The sequence below is a fragment of the Notothenia rossii genome (genome assembly GCF_949606895.1).
Source record: "Notothenia rossii genome assembly, chromosome: 4".
Lineage (NCBI taxonomy): Eukaryota > Metazoa > Chordata > Actinopteri > Perciformes > Nototheniidae > Notothenia > Notothenia rossii.
This window is the reverse complement of record NC_136902.1, coordinates 64,647,118-64,661,373: the sequence shown is the minus strand read 5'-3', so window position 1 is coordinate 64,661,373 and position 14,256 is coordinate 64,647,118. Positions and strand designations below refer to the sequence as shown.

At 38.6% G+C, this 14,256-nt stretch overlaps 1 protein-coding gene across 1 annotated transcript; it reads right to left on the bottom strand.

The window, feature by feature from the left end:
- Window positions 1-4,268: 4,268 nt before the first annotated feature.
- On the bottom strand, window positions 4,269-5,913 carry LOC307037658 (zona pellucida sperm-binding protein 3-like). The gene is made up of 2 exons (XM_079678719.1): window positions 5,357-5,913; window positions 4,269-4,496 (listed from the first exon to the last, which is right to left on the bottom strand). The coding sequence occupies exons 1-2, from the start codon at window positions 5,834-5,836 to the stop codon at window positions 4,374-4,376; spliced, it is 603 nt and encodes a 200-aa protein (XP_079534845.1). The 5' UTR covers window positions 5,837-5,913; the 3' UTR covers window positions 4,269-4,373.
- Window positions 5,914-14,256: the final 8,343 nt, after the last annotated feature.

The following is a 14,256-nucleotide window of genomic DNA, read 5'->3' as shown; positions in this document are numbered from 1 at the left end:
AGCTCGACTATCAGATAAACCCCTCCAGTTTAGGCGGGATCAACAGCTGATCACTGCCACCTGACTCTGCCTTCACATCATATTCAATGTGATACAGTCTGAATCCTTTTATAGGCAATCAAAAAAGGAATGTACTGTATGCACTCGGTCAAATGTATGGCAAAGGGTACCGAGTTATTTTTATGGGCTGCAAATCTGGGTCAAGTGAAAATAAATTCCAGCTGATTGTGAGGGTAACTTGGCTATTTACCAGTCATGGGTTTGTGCAGAATGTTACAAATTGTGTTTTAACCTAACCTTTAAATATTGCGTCATTTAACGCAGACGTTGTGGAGATACTTGGAAAACTACCATGTACTATCTATAAAACTGAACACAACAACTTCAAAGAGACGTGTCGTACCATGCAGCTGAAATGCCAAATATACGTCTAACAAACCAAACCAAATACAGACAACGGTGACAAAAAACCCTTTGGACATTGAAGTGATTTTTCTATTCTGCTGTATCAAAGATCAAGACAACAACAATAAAACCTAACATAAAATATGGACTAAACTTTGTGACACCCACATTTTATATGAGATGACAAAGGTTGTTAGCTGGGTTCTTCCTACCCCTGAGTAGTGTAAATAGTCATTAGTAAATACAAAATGACAGATATTTACAAAGATACCAGCTGACATCAGCAGCTAATGGAAACATGGAAGGTTCCTGCCCCAGGAAGTCATGGATATTACGATGTTTGTCAAACAACCTTAATCTAAGCAGATCGATGCACTAATGAGAGGCACCATCCGCTTACAGCTGGTTGTGACGTACAGCCTGACAGACGGTAAACAAGCCAGAACTTCTAATTCAATCAATATTCCAGGCTGAAATGTGTGTCCAATAAAACACACATCCACATTTTATTGGAGCATGAAAATCGATCAAAATATAACTTCCCACAATATTTGCAAGGAGACAGTCTGGCCCGTTGCTTAATGGATCAATTGATAAGGTAGCACTTTGGCTACACTTCTTTATTCTCGGTTATTCTTGTTTAAAAAAAAGCAAACTTGTAGTTTATCACCTTCAATGAGCAGTAATTCAGGATATTACAACTAAGATTCATTCTTTAAAAATGTACATTTTCTAAGTTACCTCTCATGCATCTGGCCATGTATTCAGATTTAGTTTTATTTTCCTATTGATTGTAATGCTCTCGCTGTACAGTACAATGGGGGAAATTATATTTAGTTTGTAATGCTTCGAGCTTAAAGAAAAAGGCATTTGAAAAACACAAGAAAACATTTCTAGGAGCAATGCACAGTCACAATTGAGTTTTTCAAAAGCCACAAAACAAAGTAACACCCACAGTGAAACCACATGGCTTTGACTTTTACCATTCCTAACCCTCCATGACTTTTAGAAGAAACAATTGTGACTTTGCTTCACTGCGATTTTTTTTTGACATCTAACCCATTCTGAAATGGCACTCTAAATTAGGCAGATAGGCAGCGATACTGTGCAAATAAAAGCTAATGTAATTTGTTTGCCTGGTACTCTAACAATACCATCATCCCTTATAAGTCAATTGCTAACTACGTCATGTTGACTTATTTCATGAAACAACAGGCTGCTTTTAAAAAAAACTTTTATAGATTTTTGATTTTCCATAAAATTGGTTGAAGGGTTTAGCATGGGCCAGGCAGGGGAGGGGGGGAGAGAAACTCCCTCTGGAGAGGACTTTGGGATTTTAGCCTTTGCAGACCATTTATAAGCACACTTATATAACAGACTACAGGAAAGGGAAAACAAAAAAAAGCTAATAGGGCCTCTTTAACATCATACTAAAACTATCCTGTAATGTTATCTGAAAAATAAATGAATTGCATGTTCTAGGACTTCTGAGAATTTAAACATAAAATCAAACCTTATTTTGTATATCAACAAACCAACATTTTAAAATGCAGTTGATCATTCAGAGCAAAATATGATGATCAAAGTTATGTATTACTTGTATTTATGCACATTAATCATTAGAAACATTGAATAAAACATACTTCTCAAGTGATAAAATGCTAAAATAGCCTCATTCATAGTGGCAGGATTTTCTGTGAAATCCACACATATATGAAAATAGTCCAGAAACTCGACATTTCTGAGCAGTGCTGCGGAGAACAAGCCTCCCCCTCCTCACTGTTGGAGGGGGGTTGGTGAAGACCCATGGGTGAGATGAAAGAGACCCCTCACATAAACACGCTCAACAGATGTTGCTTTGCACGGATCTTATTACTCAGTCAAATGCATGTTTAGATGATCATCAAATCAAAATGTAACCCATTGTTTGTTTAAAATCGATACGGAAAGCTAAAGCACGCTTTTATTCAAGATGCTGATGAAGGATGTAATTGTGAGGTCGCTGGAAAAAGCTGCAGCTCCAAGGTGACAGCACACCATTCCAATTGTATGATTAATTCATCAAAAGTGATGTTCTGAGCAGCTCTACAAATTAAACCAAACTCAATGATTCAGTGTAGGGTTTCAAGGAACATCTCAAACAGAGTAAAACTTCTGCGTGTTGTCGTGACAAGTTTTGTCAACAACATGGGCTTCAGCATGGAAGAGATTTCCCAGGGATGGTTTGATAAGGTCTGAACTCCTGGAGCGATAAAACATCAGCGTGCAGCTCGCAGGCAGAGTTCCAGGAAGGATAAATAAAGCATACATTTCATTAACAGCTAACCCACTTGGAAGAAAAAGGACTGTTGTTAGCATTCATTCTGTCCTCAGCGGGGAGTAGGATTTCCACTCTGCTGCCAGAGCTGACAGCGGGATCATCCACACCTACACCATGTCTGGACAAGCATCAGTGTTCCGGATGAGAAGCACACTGGTTGCATAGACTTCAACAATAGAAGACATTTCAGACCCTAAGCATGACTTTTTTTGTGGTCATGGTAGAATGAATTGAAACAGGGTTTTTTTTTATTGATAAAAGCGCCACAGTGTCTGTTATGAAAGTACATCTGGAGGTGCCAAAGTAACACCTTTTCCAATTCTACACATTTAGATTGCAATCTTAGCCTGATAACAGGACTGACTTGCCGTTTGCCTCACACTTCAAATATTCAGACTGACATTTGACTCGTATGTGTCCATTGTATAAAAATTAGTGAAAAAGTGAGACAGATGATCAATATTACTGGATAAGCATCAAGTCGATTGATTTATTATAGAGAATACGATACCTCGTTCATTTGAAAAATGGCTCACCCTACACTAAAGAAAGCCTGGTATGAATTTGTGAAATGAAAAAAACGATGGATGATGACGGTGTGGTTCACTGAACATCTCAGGTGGTGTGCATATTAAAACACTGGATCCAAAGGCTGTTTAACATGTTAATACATTCAAGGCTGGTAAATGAATGGTGAATGGTAAAAGATAGATGTAGATAGATGATTGTTTTTTTCTATAATAATAACATATTACAGGTCAGGTTTATGACAACAAAATAATCCTAAATAGGGCTGTCAAGCAGTTACATCACGAATGCATCCACAGAAATAAATTGCTGCCTTTTCCTCACAACAGAGGAAAACATAATTTGGGATCTAGCAAAACAAGTAACAAAAACAATCTGTTTTATATCAAATATTCAAGGTACAAACAGGTGTAAAGTCCATGTGAAAACTCAGTCCTTTCCTTTGTTCTGCCTGCCGTTTTTGGAGGGAAAGAAAGGAGTGACAGGCCTGAAAGGGTGGGGTTATACAGGCTTGGGTAGGAGAGTGGTCTATCTTGACAGCCTGGTGATGCAGGTAGAGAGGAGACTTGTGATTTTTTAACAATAGTTGCTGAAAATGGGTTGCCCATTCTTCAATTTTGTGAAACAATAAGCAATTCCAACAATGTCCCATCCGTGTAAACCAGGGGCTAGTTTAACCATATACAAATGGAAATTACGATGTGATATTCATCAATAAGTGAGGCAGCTTCAGCAAACAATGTATTTTTCATGGGCTAATCCTAAAGAGTAAAAACACGTTTTAAATAAAGTAAAGGTGGATTCATACTTGTGCATTTAGGGTTAACAAAAAGACACACCTAGCTGACAGACACTTGTCTGGCCTGATATTGTGCCACATAGTCGAGTGCTGAACACATAAGGTGTTGCACCATTTTCTTTTCGACCCATCAGATTCTGTGAACCCATCAGGAAATTCAGTCATGTGTTTGTGTCTCCTTTAGTTTACGGCCTAAGTCAGGCAAGAACCAGTGTGTTTAGACATTAAAACTTTTATTGTGATTTGCTATTAAACATAAAACTTTCTTTTTTTTGTAAAGTAAATCCAAGTGGGTTTCTGCAGGTCGGTCCAGTTCTCAGCTCATCTCGGGTAGTGGCACTCCACTCCAATGACAGCGCTCTGGCTCCTCACGATGGGACTCCTGCCGGACACTTTGGGGTTGTAGACCAGTGCAAAAGCATAAATGAAGGAATTCTCTCTCATCTAGAGAAGAAAGGGAACAATGGTTCACATTTCATGGCTGAAAGTGTAATATAGTGGTGGAAGAGGTATTCATATATACTTAATACTCTGTTGGTAGTCAAATTACTGCATTCAAAGTATAAGTAAATATACAAAAGCATGGCAAGGTCAGTGGTAACACAAGCAAACAAACGTTCATGTTTGTTCTACAACATAAAACACGTCAGTAAATACTGTCTGTGACTAAATGAGACTACTTAAAGTAAACCCGCCAAAACATAGCCGCCTTTAGCTTAGCAGCGAGGACAAGAAGTCAAGAGATTTTAATGTAGTTAAGTTTATTTGATAATGAAAAAAAAAAAAATCAAAATAAGGGTTTATTTATCAAAACAGATCTTGTAGTTGAGTAAAAGCAGAAGTACCAGAGTGTAATACTCTGTTACAAGTAAAAGTCCTGTATTCAAACTGTTACTCAAGTAAAAGTAAAAAAGTGTTAGCATCAAAATATAATTAAAGTACCAAAAGTAAAAGTACTAATTCTGTAGATTGGCCTTTTTAGAATATAAATCATATGTTTTGATTATAATTATTGATGGATTCATGCATTTATCGCACCTGGTAAAGTTGCAGCTAGTTTGAATGACTTTGTATACTGCAGGGTAGCTTGTGAATTTACTTTAAGTTTAACTAAAGTCTAATGTAAGAGTTGATTATATTTCATGTTATTAATCCAAAAAGTAAAGTAACTAAAGGTTGTAGTGGGGTAAAAATACATACTTGAGTAAAGGTATTTAGTTACTTCCCATCTCTGACAATAGTTTCAAACTTCCTCCGGTAAAGGTGGAAATAATCAATGCACTTTATGAATAAAATCGTCATACCACTAGTGTGCTGCCACAGCCGTGCAGCTCACTCTCAAAGGCGAGCACATGAGCCAAGTTGTCGACCTCAGTGGCTGAACAACCACCGAGGGTGATCTCCTCCGGCTTTATCAGGGTGCCCTGGCCCAGCAGGTCCTGGCTTACCTCCACCTGGACCCTGCTCTCCCCACACCTCACTGCAACACGGTTGGTGTTCACCGGCTGCCTGGGTGAAAAGTTCACAGGGGCCTTTCTCACTGTTTCCACTGGATCCTTAGGAAACCTCCAGGAGAGAGTTTGTTCTCCTGGCTGGACCTGCTCTGCCTGCAGGCTGTCATCGTGCTGAACAGACTCCCTGGAGTGCTTTCTCTCAGGTTCTGAGTCTATTTCCACTTCAACTCCAAAGTAGGTTGGCCTGCTCAAACTCAAAAGGAATCTAGCGTCACTAAGCCCGACACAGGCAAGAACAAAGCCAAACACCAAAAGCTGCCAGGAACCCATTTTGTTAGAAACACAGAATTTCCTCTGCAGCTTTCTTAAGCATGAACACTGAAGCAGACAAAGGGAGGGAGGCCTCGGCTAATGAGCTGGAACTCTTTGCACCTGTGTGGATCTCACAGCTGCACCACGCTCACTAATTGGAGACAGGAAGTGCAATTAACAGAGGTGTGGAGCAGAAAATAGAAAATGAAAAGGCTTTGCACAGTGGCAGTATCTTAGCCTGTAAGGTTTATCCGAGGCATAATAATTTTTCATCAATTACTTGGTGAAAAAAAATTAAAAATGAAAAATAAGATTAGACATAACTCAAGAATTTGATGAAAAAAATGAATCAAGTGGTTAAAATACCCAAGCATGTTTTCAAGCACTGTTGTCAAAGTGAGATTACTGAACTGAATTTCCTTTTATTATATGTTACTTTATATGTTAGCTTTGACAGCTATAGTTACGGGTTACAGATTACTAAACATGAGAGGATTTTAACATAATAGCACTACAACTAACCATTTTAATTTTTTTAATCATCCAATTAATTGAATGTAATTCATTCTTGAGGTTATTCTCCAACTTTATCTAATGCTGAATTAATCCAAGATAAAAGTAATGTTTGAAATATTTTAAGATAATTCCATAATTTATCTTCTAGCTGTGTTTTTTGTGATAGTAGGCTAATAGTTGTATTCCTTTACACTCATAAGCAAAATCCAAGTCTGTTTAATTCAGCAATTTGAAATGGAATGCAGCCACATCAGGTAATGTGGAGAACACAGATGGAAACCAACCAAATGTTTGTGTAAAACAAAATAAAGTGTTCCTCTAGTAAACCCTCATGATTTCATGATATGTGTCAGTTAAATGAAGTTGTATTAACAACATTAAGCCTCATTATAAAGATGTCCCTTGCTGTGTGTTGCTTTATGGGACATCCTGCGGCTGTCTCTCTCCACAGGTTGCTCTCTTGTTCTCTGTTTATCTTTGATGACGGCACGTCGGAGGCCTGAAGGAACGCACCGTTTCAAGGTCGGAGGAGTGGTTACCATAGCAACGGTACCTGAGAAATGAAAGTCATTCAAGGATTGCAGGACGCTGTGATTTACTGGAGGGTGAACTGGATTATGTGAAGGGGAAAGAGTCATTTTTCTCATAATACTTTAGAATTGTATCTTTTACTAAATAAACAATATTTGTATTACATCAACAGTTAGTTAGTTAGTTAGTTAGTTAGTTAGTTAGTTAGTTAGTTTGTTGCTATACCTGAATAATTTCTTCCGGTGTGAACCTTTCTATATGGAAGCCAAAGGTGGCCGATATTTTATGAATACATTTATAAAGTAAAATACATAACTGAGTTGTTTTTCCTATTCCCGACCTCGCACCTTTCAGGCAATCATAAGACAACAAAGCGTAATTTTTTGGGGGGGTTGGAAATCTGAAAAAAATATATTTCTCTAACAATATTTTTAAGCATTTAATTGGAGTCTTGTTTCTATTCATATGGTAAATATATCTGCTTTTTTTCTCTCTTTACTAAAATCCACTTTGTTCACAAGAGTTGCTATTTTTTCTGTCTGTCATTTGCGGTGTGAAATGTCTTTTTAGAACTTTATATATATATATATATTTATATACTGCAAACAGCTGTCTGTTGCTGCTGGAAACAACACTGGTGAGAGTGGTTAGAGTGAATACAAAGAGTCAATCTGCAGCCCTTAAAACCAAGACAATGATCTTAAAATGCCAGAAATCTCTGTAGAACTTTAGATTACTGCAGGTTCATCACTACAGCTGTAATATAAGAAATCCATTTCATTTGTATCTTAAGAGTTGTAATGCTACCAAAACAATGCAGATGTTAAATAGTGTGTAGTTCCATGTGTCGTTTCCATATGAAAAACTGTTGATTTATGGTGTTTTCCATGTAATGCCATAGACACCTGTTTGATTTACACTCAGCTAGTGTTTACAATAAACTCTATACTTTAGTTTTTGTTGGATTTTTTTACAGTACTGTCCATTTGTGTTACGGGTGAGTGAAGCAAGCAGGACCCAAATGCAGATAACACTGGAAATACCTTTATTTCAAGGATATGGATAATACGGACAAACAGAACACTCCCCGGTGAACACAGTCACAGACAAACGACGAACCAACAATGACAGACAGAAAAAACAGAACTTAAATACACACAGGACTAATCAAGGAAACAAGAGACAGGTGAGGAGGGAGGAAAAAACACAGGGGCACCAGGTGAACACAATCAAGAAAACAGGTAGGAGGGAACACGGTTGCGTTCCGATAATCCAAAAATCAGCTCGTAAGTTCTAACCCTATCTCCTATTCCTTGACCTCTGAGTGAAACGTCACGGCGTTCAGAGATAGTGGATAGGAGAATTCAAAAGGACTTAGGAGAAGAGACCGCGGTACTTAGAGAATCCGAATGCACTTTCACTATCCGACGTGTTTATGATGCGCCAGCGGACGTCATGAATGTGCGTCTGCTGCTGTGGGGAAACTATGGAAACTACAGTTTTCTATACAGCGGACTACAACATGGATGTATAATAAGAAGGAGGGACTAATGTAAACTCATCTAGAGACTCTGCACCGTGCTCTGATGCTGTTGTTTTATGCTTTATGAACGTGGACAACAGAGAAACATATTTTTCATGACCTAAGTTGGAATTGAAATAAAAAAGGAAAGTGAAACTTATGCTCGTCACCCTCTCCCTCCGGTCCACATTAAATACAAATAATCCCAATACGTATTATGAACTATGAAAAGATCTTAAAATCAATACAAATGTATTTATTATAAACGTTAGTCTTTAACATCTATCACTGTGTATATCACCATTCAAACATCGTTTAAAAGTTGAATAAACTCCACACAGCTCAGTAAAGACTGAAAGGTTGACTTTATTTGATCATTTCAGTAAAAACTAACGTTCATATTTCTCTTTTTGATTATAATACTGATGAACGTTCAGAACAAAGCACTTTGGCAACTTACCACATACGTTTTAAAATGCTTAATAAGCACCGTAACGTTCATGATATAATTTCTCGGTCATAATCGGTTGTTTCCGTGAACGGCCGACTGTTGAGTGACGGCAAATGCTGCGGCTGCAATGCATTGTGGGGCAGCATTTTCTCCTCTTCTTTCGTCAAGGGAGGTCCAGTGGTTCCTAAGCTAAAGGAGGTTATAAAGGAAGTTTTAAACCTCCTTTCCTTTCATTTGGAGGAACGGCACTTAACATGGCTCCCACTGACGTACTTCCGGGTCATTTCACTTGGTTAGGAAGGTTCCTAAGCTAAATGGACTATTGGAACGCAACCACAGACAGGAAACCAAAGACAGATCTAAACAAGACAAAACACAACGCAGACAGAAAACCAAAGACAGATCTAGACAAGACCAAACACAACACAGACAGATCGTGACAATTTGTTTACTATTTGATCAAGCTTAAGCCTGTAACAAAAGTATGCTGTTATAATTAATGTTAAAAAATTATATATAACACAATAACATATTAATGATCAACTATAAAAAGATTTATTATGGCATAGTGTCCTTAAATCCTTGAATGTACAATTGATATAACACAAGTAGGTGCATGCATACCACTTCATATCGGATCATTATAACTGTTTTTACATAGTTTGGTTATAAACCTGCATTGAGGGCCATTGCAGTTTTAGACCCCCATTCAAGTCAATACATTAAGCTCAATATTTTTTGTATGTTAATTGCCATTTCTATATTTAGAGCCACCATGCATTTCCCCCCAGAAATGCTTTCCATATTGTTTCATTACATATTTTGGAGGTCAACAGTCCATCAGGGAAAGTGGGTGGGGGGGACAGCAGCATCATGTAGCTACATTTCTCACCGCTGCCCCGGGGAGAGCATGCCTGTCCCTGAATGACAAATCAGGCTTATTGATGAACAGAGGGCATCAGGGTCACCATGGAAACAAGAGCAGCAGGAGCCATTCCAGTCAGTGACCGTATTAAATCAGGCCCTCTCCTTTTTCAACCCTTTTTCATGGTCAAATTAAAACATTTGAAGAATTTTCACAGTGAGTAATGGAGTGTGTACATGTTCTGCTTTGATGTTTTTGAAGCAAAAACAAATTATATGGATCTGTAAATAAAACACCTCCACACACACACACACACACACACACACACACACACACACACACACACACACACACACACACACACACACACACACACACACACACACACACATACACACACACACACACACACACACACACACACACACACACACACACACACCAAAAGTCCATTACAAATGCATGTAAACATATGTTCACCTTCACACCTCTTGAATTGATGTCAAGATTTCAAAGGTTCATCTTCAAAGGTGTAATCTTTGCATTATTCATGAGACATTAGAAAAAATACGTGAGATAGGAGAAGCACTGCACCTCACATGTTTTACATTCAACCTGTATGATTAGCAGAGTGAATGATGTGTGTGAAGGGATATCCTTTTCCAAAGGCGCAGTGTGGCTGAGGAATGGTTTTGGAAAGCTGACTGCCAGCAGAGATCAGTCAGCCAGCTGCCGGGCTGAAGATTTTTGGCACTCTGGTTTGTGTGTAGAGGACAAATGAAGGCAAGCCTCTGCAAAAGTAAACCTCACAGTCCAGCAGGAACAACACACTGAAACTACGGCACAGTGTTCGCAAGCTTCTCCTGCAGTGCATGACTCATCTGCAAAGAGAAAATATCGGGTCAGGAAGGTCAATAACAGGTCAGGAAGCGGGAGTCCTATCCAAACTGCTGATGTGGACAATAAAATGACATCCATCCTGTGTCAGTCAGCTTCATCTAGGAATACAACTAGACTACATGCACTGGGGCATTTCCATAAGAGAACATGTTTTCTTATTTCTCTAAATAAAAACTCACTTATCCTACTACTTGGAAAAACAGCAGTAGAAATTGATTTAATTAAGAGATAATAACCATGTGAACTATGGAATGCTAAACCTTATTCTCACCGAATGGATCCAAGGCTGTTCTCTATAATTGGTTCTGACCCCAAACCTGTAGGATCTGCAACAGCACGGACCATCTGCCTTAAACAATGGTGGCCTGTAATTGAAACTAATCAAGTGTCATTCAGTTCATTAGGACAGATCAGTCACAAATGATGTGGTGATAAACTTACATGCAAATTACTGCCAGGAAGATCTGATGTGCCACATGCTTTTCCTCTTTTAGGCCTAAAAATGTAAACGTGCACTGGGGGTTGGCTTGTCGGGTAAAAAATATTAACCATTAAAGGGGTGTAATGTAATCAAATACATTTACTCAAGTACTGATGTATGATTCAGTGATACCAGTTTTTTTAAGTATTTAAGTAAGTATTTCGATGCTATACTTCCAATCCATTACATTCTGAAAGCCAATATTTACCCTTTTACATCGCTATATTTATCTGACATCTGTAGTTACTAGTAACTTTTGTCAGATGATCAGCTAAATAAGATTATATATAAACTATGATATATTATTATAGGTTAAAGGGGCGCTATTATGCTCATTTTCAGGTTCATTGTTGTATGTTGTGCCTCCTCTATGATATGTTTCCATGCTTTAACGTTCAAAAAGCTCTTTATTTTTCTCATACTGCCTGTGCTGCAGCACCTCTTTTCACCCTCTGTCTGAAACCAGAGCCCAGTCTGCTCTGATAGGTTAGCTGGCCGGCTTGTGATTGGTCAGCCACAAGAGCATAACAAGGCCCTAAGATATTCAGCAGCATAATTCAAGTTATTCAAATGAGCTCCAAATTCACCCGTTGTTATGCACAGTAATGACTCAATTCTCTTGCAGCTATTTGAAAGTCTGAGTTCTTCATATACACTACAGATTACTCATCAAATCTACACCCCCTACCTGATTTAAAGCATTCTTGTTGTGTTACCATGCAGCACACATATTCCCAGATAGCACATCCAGAGTGAAAGGAGAGCTGCAATTGTGAAAGTGGTGCATTGTTTTCATATGGAAGTAATGGACTGGTGGCTCCAACAGATTTATTGTGCAGGCCCAGTCAACAATGAAGCTCTTCTGCAGTTATGTAACAGTTATTTAGGCCTCCGGGAACTCAGTACGACTGCAGTGAGCCTGTTAGGCTGAAGCAGGCTGCTGAGAAGGCAGATGCTTCCTTTCGCTGGACCACAGGCTGAATGCCTGGATATCCCCGGACCTATTAAGTGATAAATCTGTCAGGGTAGAGCTCAGCAGAGCATCTAAGGATCAGGGAGAGCGTGATGCTAACGACCGCTAGCTTTAATGACTTCAAAGGCCTTGAATGCACTTTGGCCGAATAACGACGGGACTAGCACTTTATATTGATAAGTTATAACTGTCATATATCACCAATGCATATGTTTTACACGAAAAAGACGTACACTTTAAACTTTTTTAAATTTACAGTTACAATTTGTATCAGGATACATTTGCATTTCTCTTGTTTTGTGGTGGTACATTAAGATATGACATTCCTCTTATTTAGCTCTCTGCTGCTCTCTAGCAGCCACACAGAGTAACTACACAGTATGCCTTTTTTTTATATACTGAAACAGTATAGAACCAACTGTTTGGACCAAATCACATATTTCACCCTACAAAATATGTTGTTTGTGTATCATAAATTCCCCTCATATCTGAACATTTACAAATGAGTGAATGAGGCGGCATTTAACAACAGCAGAAATATTTCAAAAGATCCGTTTACTCACTCATTATTATCCAAGTTACAGTTTAGGTTTGTTCACACAACAAAACAAAAATCTCAAGCTTGATCTAGTCTTTATTTTCTCTGTTGTCCTTCTCTGAGGTAAACTAGGTACAGGTAGTGAGTGACCCCTTGTGTTCACCGTGGGAACGACTGTAAAAGGAAGAACAGTGCTTCTAGGATGGATTAAGTTGGGTTTTTGATACACTTGTAATGTCAGTTTGAGATAGCAATCTCACACTCTTACTACTTGGATGCTCCTGTTGTTGTTGTTGTGGTTGTTGTTGTTGTTGTTGTTGTTGTTGTTGTTGTTGTTGTTGTTGTTGTTGTTGTAATATCTTGGCCAAGTTTATTATCCATTTCTCCCTTTCATTTACTCTAGCTGTACGCCAGTCTGCTTTTTAAGGCAGGCAGCCTTTGAAGAAAGAATGTTTTTCTAAATTTGATCCAAAGCATCATATCAGAAGCAGATGACTAATATTTATCATATGTTTAAATCTGACCGAAACCCTCAGCAACACAAACTCCCACATTAACTCTCCATCTTTCTTTCTGTCATACTGTGGGTAAAACACAAAACAAAATGTCTCAAAGGTTACTTAAGATCGTTAGTGTTGATCCTTTTAAATAAAGAATATGTCACATTAATATGCAACACGTTAGACCATGATATGAATCAATAGAGTAGAGAATCAATCTAGATGAACAATTGCTCAGTTTAACATACAGCCTGCATTTATTAAACAAACAGACAACAATTCATCTCTTTTGACCCCATTACCCCAGTGAGACCCAATGTCCTTCCACTCATTCAACTGACTCCAGTTGAAGAGGAATAAACCAAAAAGACCAACAAAACAATAAAGAAAAAAAATAAGCAAATCAATGTTCATCTCCCCGGGTAGTGTATTTTCTGTGTTGGCTTGATAAGCTTATCTGATATTTGAGAGGAATGAATGGTGAGGTAGTCCTCTGCAGAAATAGACCTCCTCACCTCTTCCTCTGAAGTGGACCTCAAAACTCTCCCTTTATATTTGATCTCATGAAAGAGCAGCTCCAATCTCCTCCCTGCTTGTTGGTGAGTTTGGTGGTAGCTTCTCAAGGAACATCAGCAATGCAGTAAATAAAACCAAACCTGCTCAAATTCTCTCAGGCCTCCAGCTGACACACCCTCATTAACTAATTAATTGTTTGTTTGCTCTCTCTCTCTCTCTCTCTCTCTCTCTCTCTCTCTCTCTCTCTCTCTCTCTCTCTAGGCTGTGAGCACTCAGTCTGTACTTTGTCAACAACTTCCTGCGTTTAACATCAGTCACTGTGGTCAGGTAGGCTGCCACAGTGTACTGTCTCTTTAGGGCCAGATAGCATTGCATTTTACTTTGTGTTTGGGATTTAGTGTTCCAATAAGTAGATGTGGGCTCAGCCTGGCCCTGATCACAGTTTGAACCGGTTTGTGAACAGAGTGTAAGGACCAGCTGAGAGAGGGGACTCTTGTTCACCTCTTGATGCTGCAGGGCTTTGTGGTGGTAGGAGTGGGGGTCACTTTCTTTTAGATGTAGCCATAATTTAATTGATCGTTTCTGGATTTGTATTAATAATGAAAATGTGCCTAATTCCGCTCTGCAGGCGTTGTTAGTTGTTCT

Excerpts from the sequence above, each read along its gene's own strand:
- LOC307037658 (XM_079678719.1), bottom strand. The coding sequence starts at position 5,836 with ATGGGTTCCTGGCAGCTTTTGGTGTTTGGCTTTGTTCTTGCCTGTGTC. Across the intron at positions 4,497-5,356 it reads GCTGTGGCAGCACACTAGTG|ATGAGAGAGAATTCCTTCAT; the intron begins GTATGACGATTT and ends TTTCTTCTCTAG.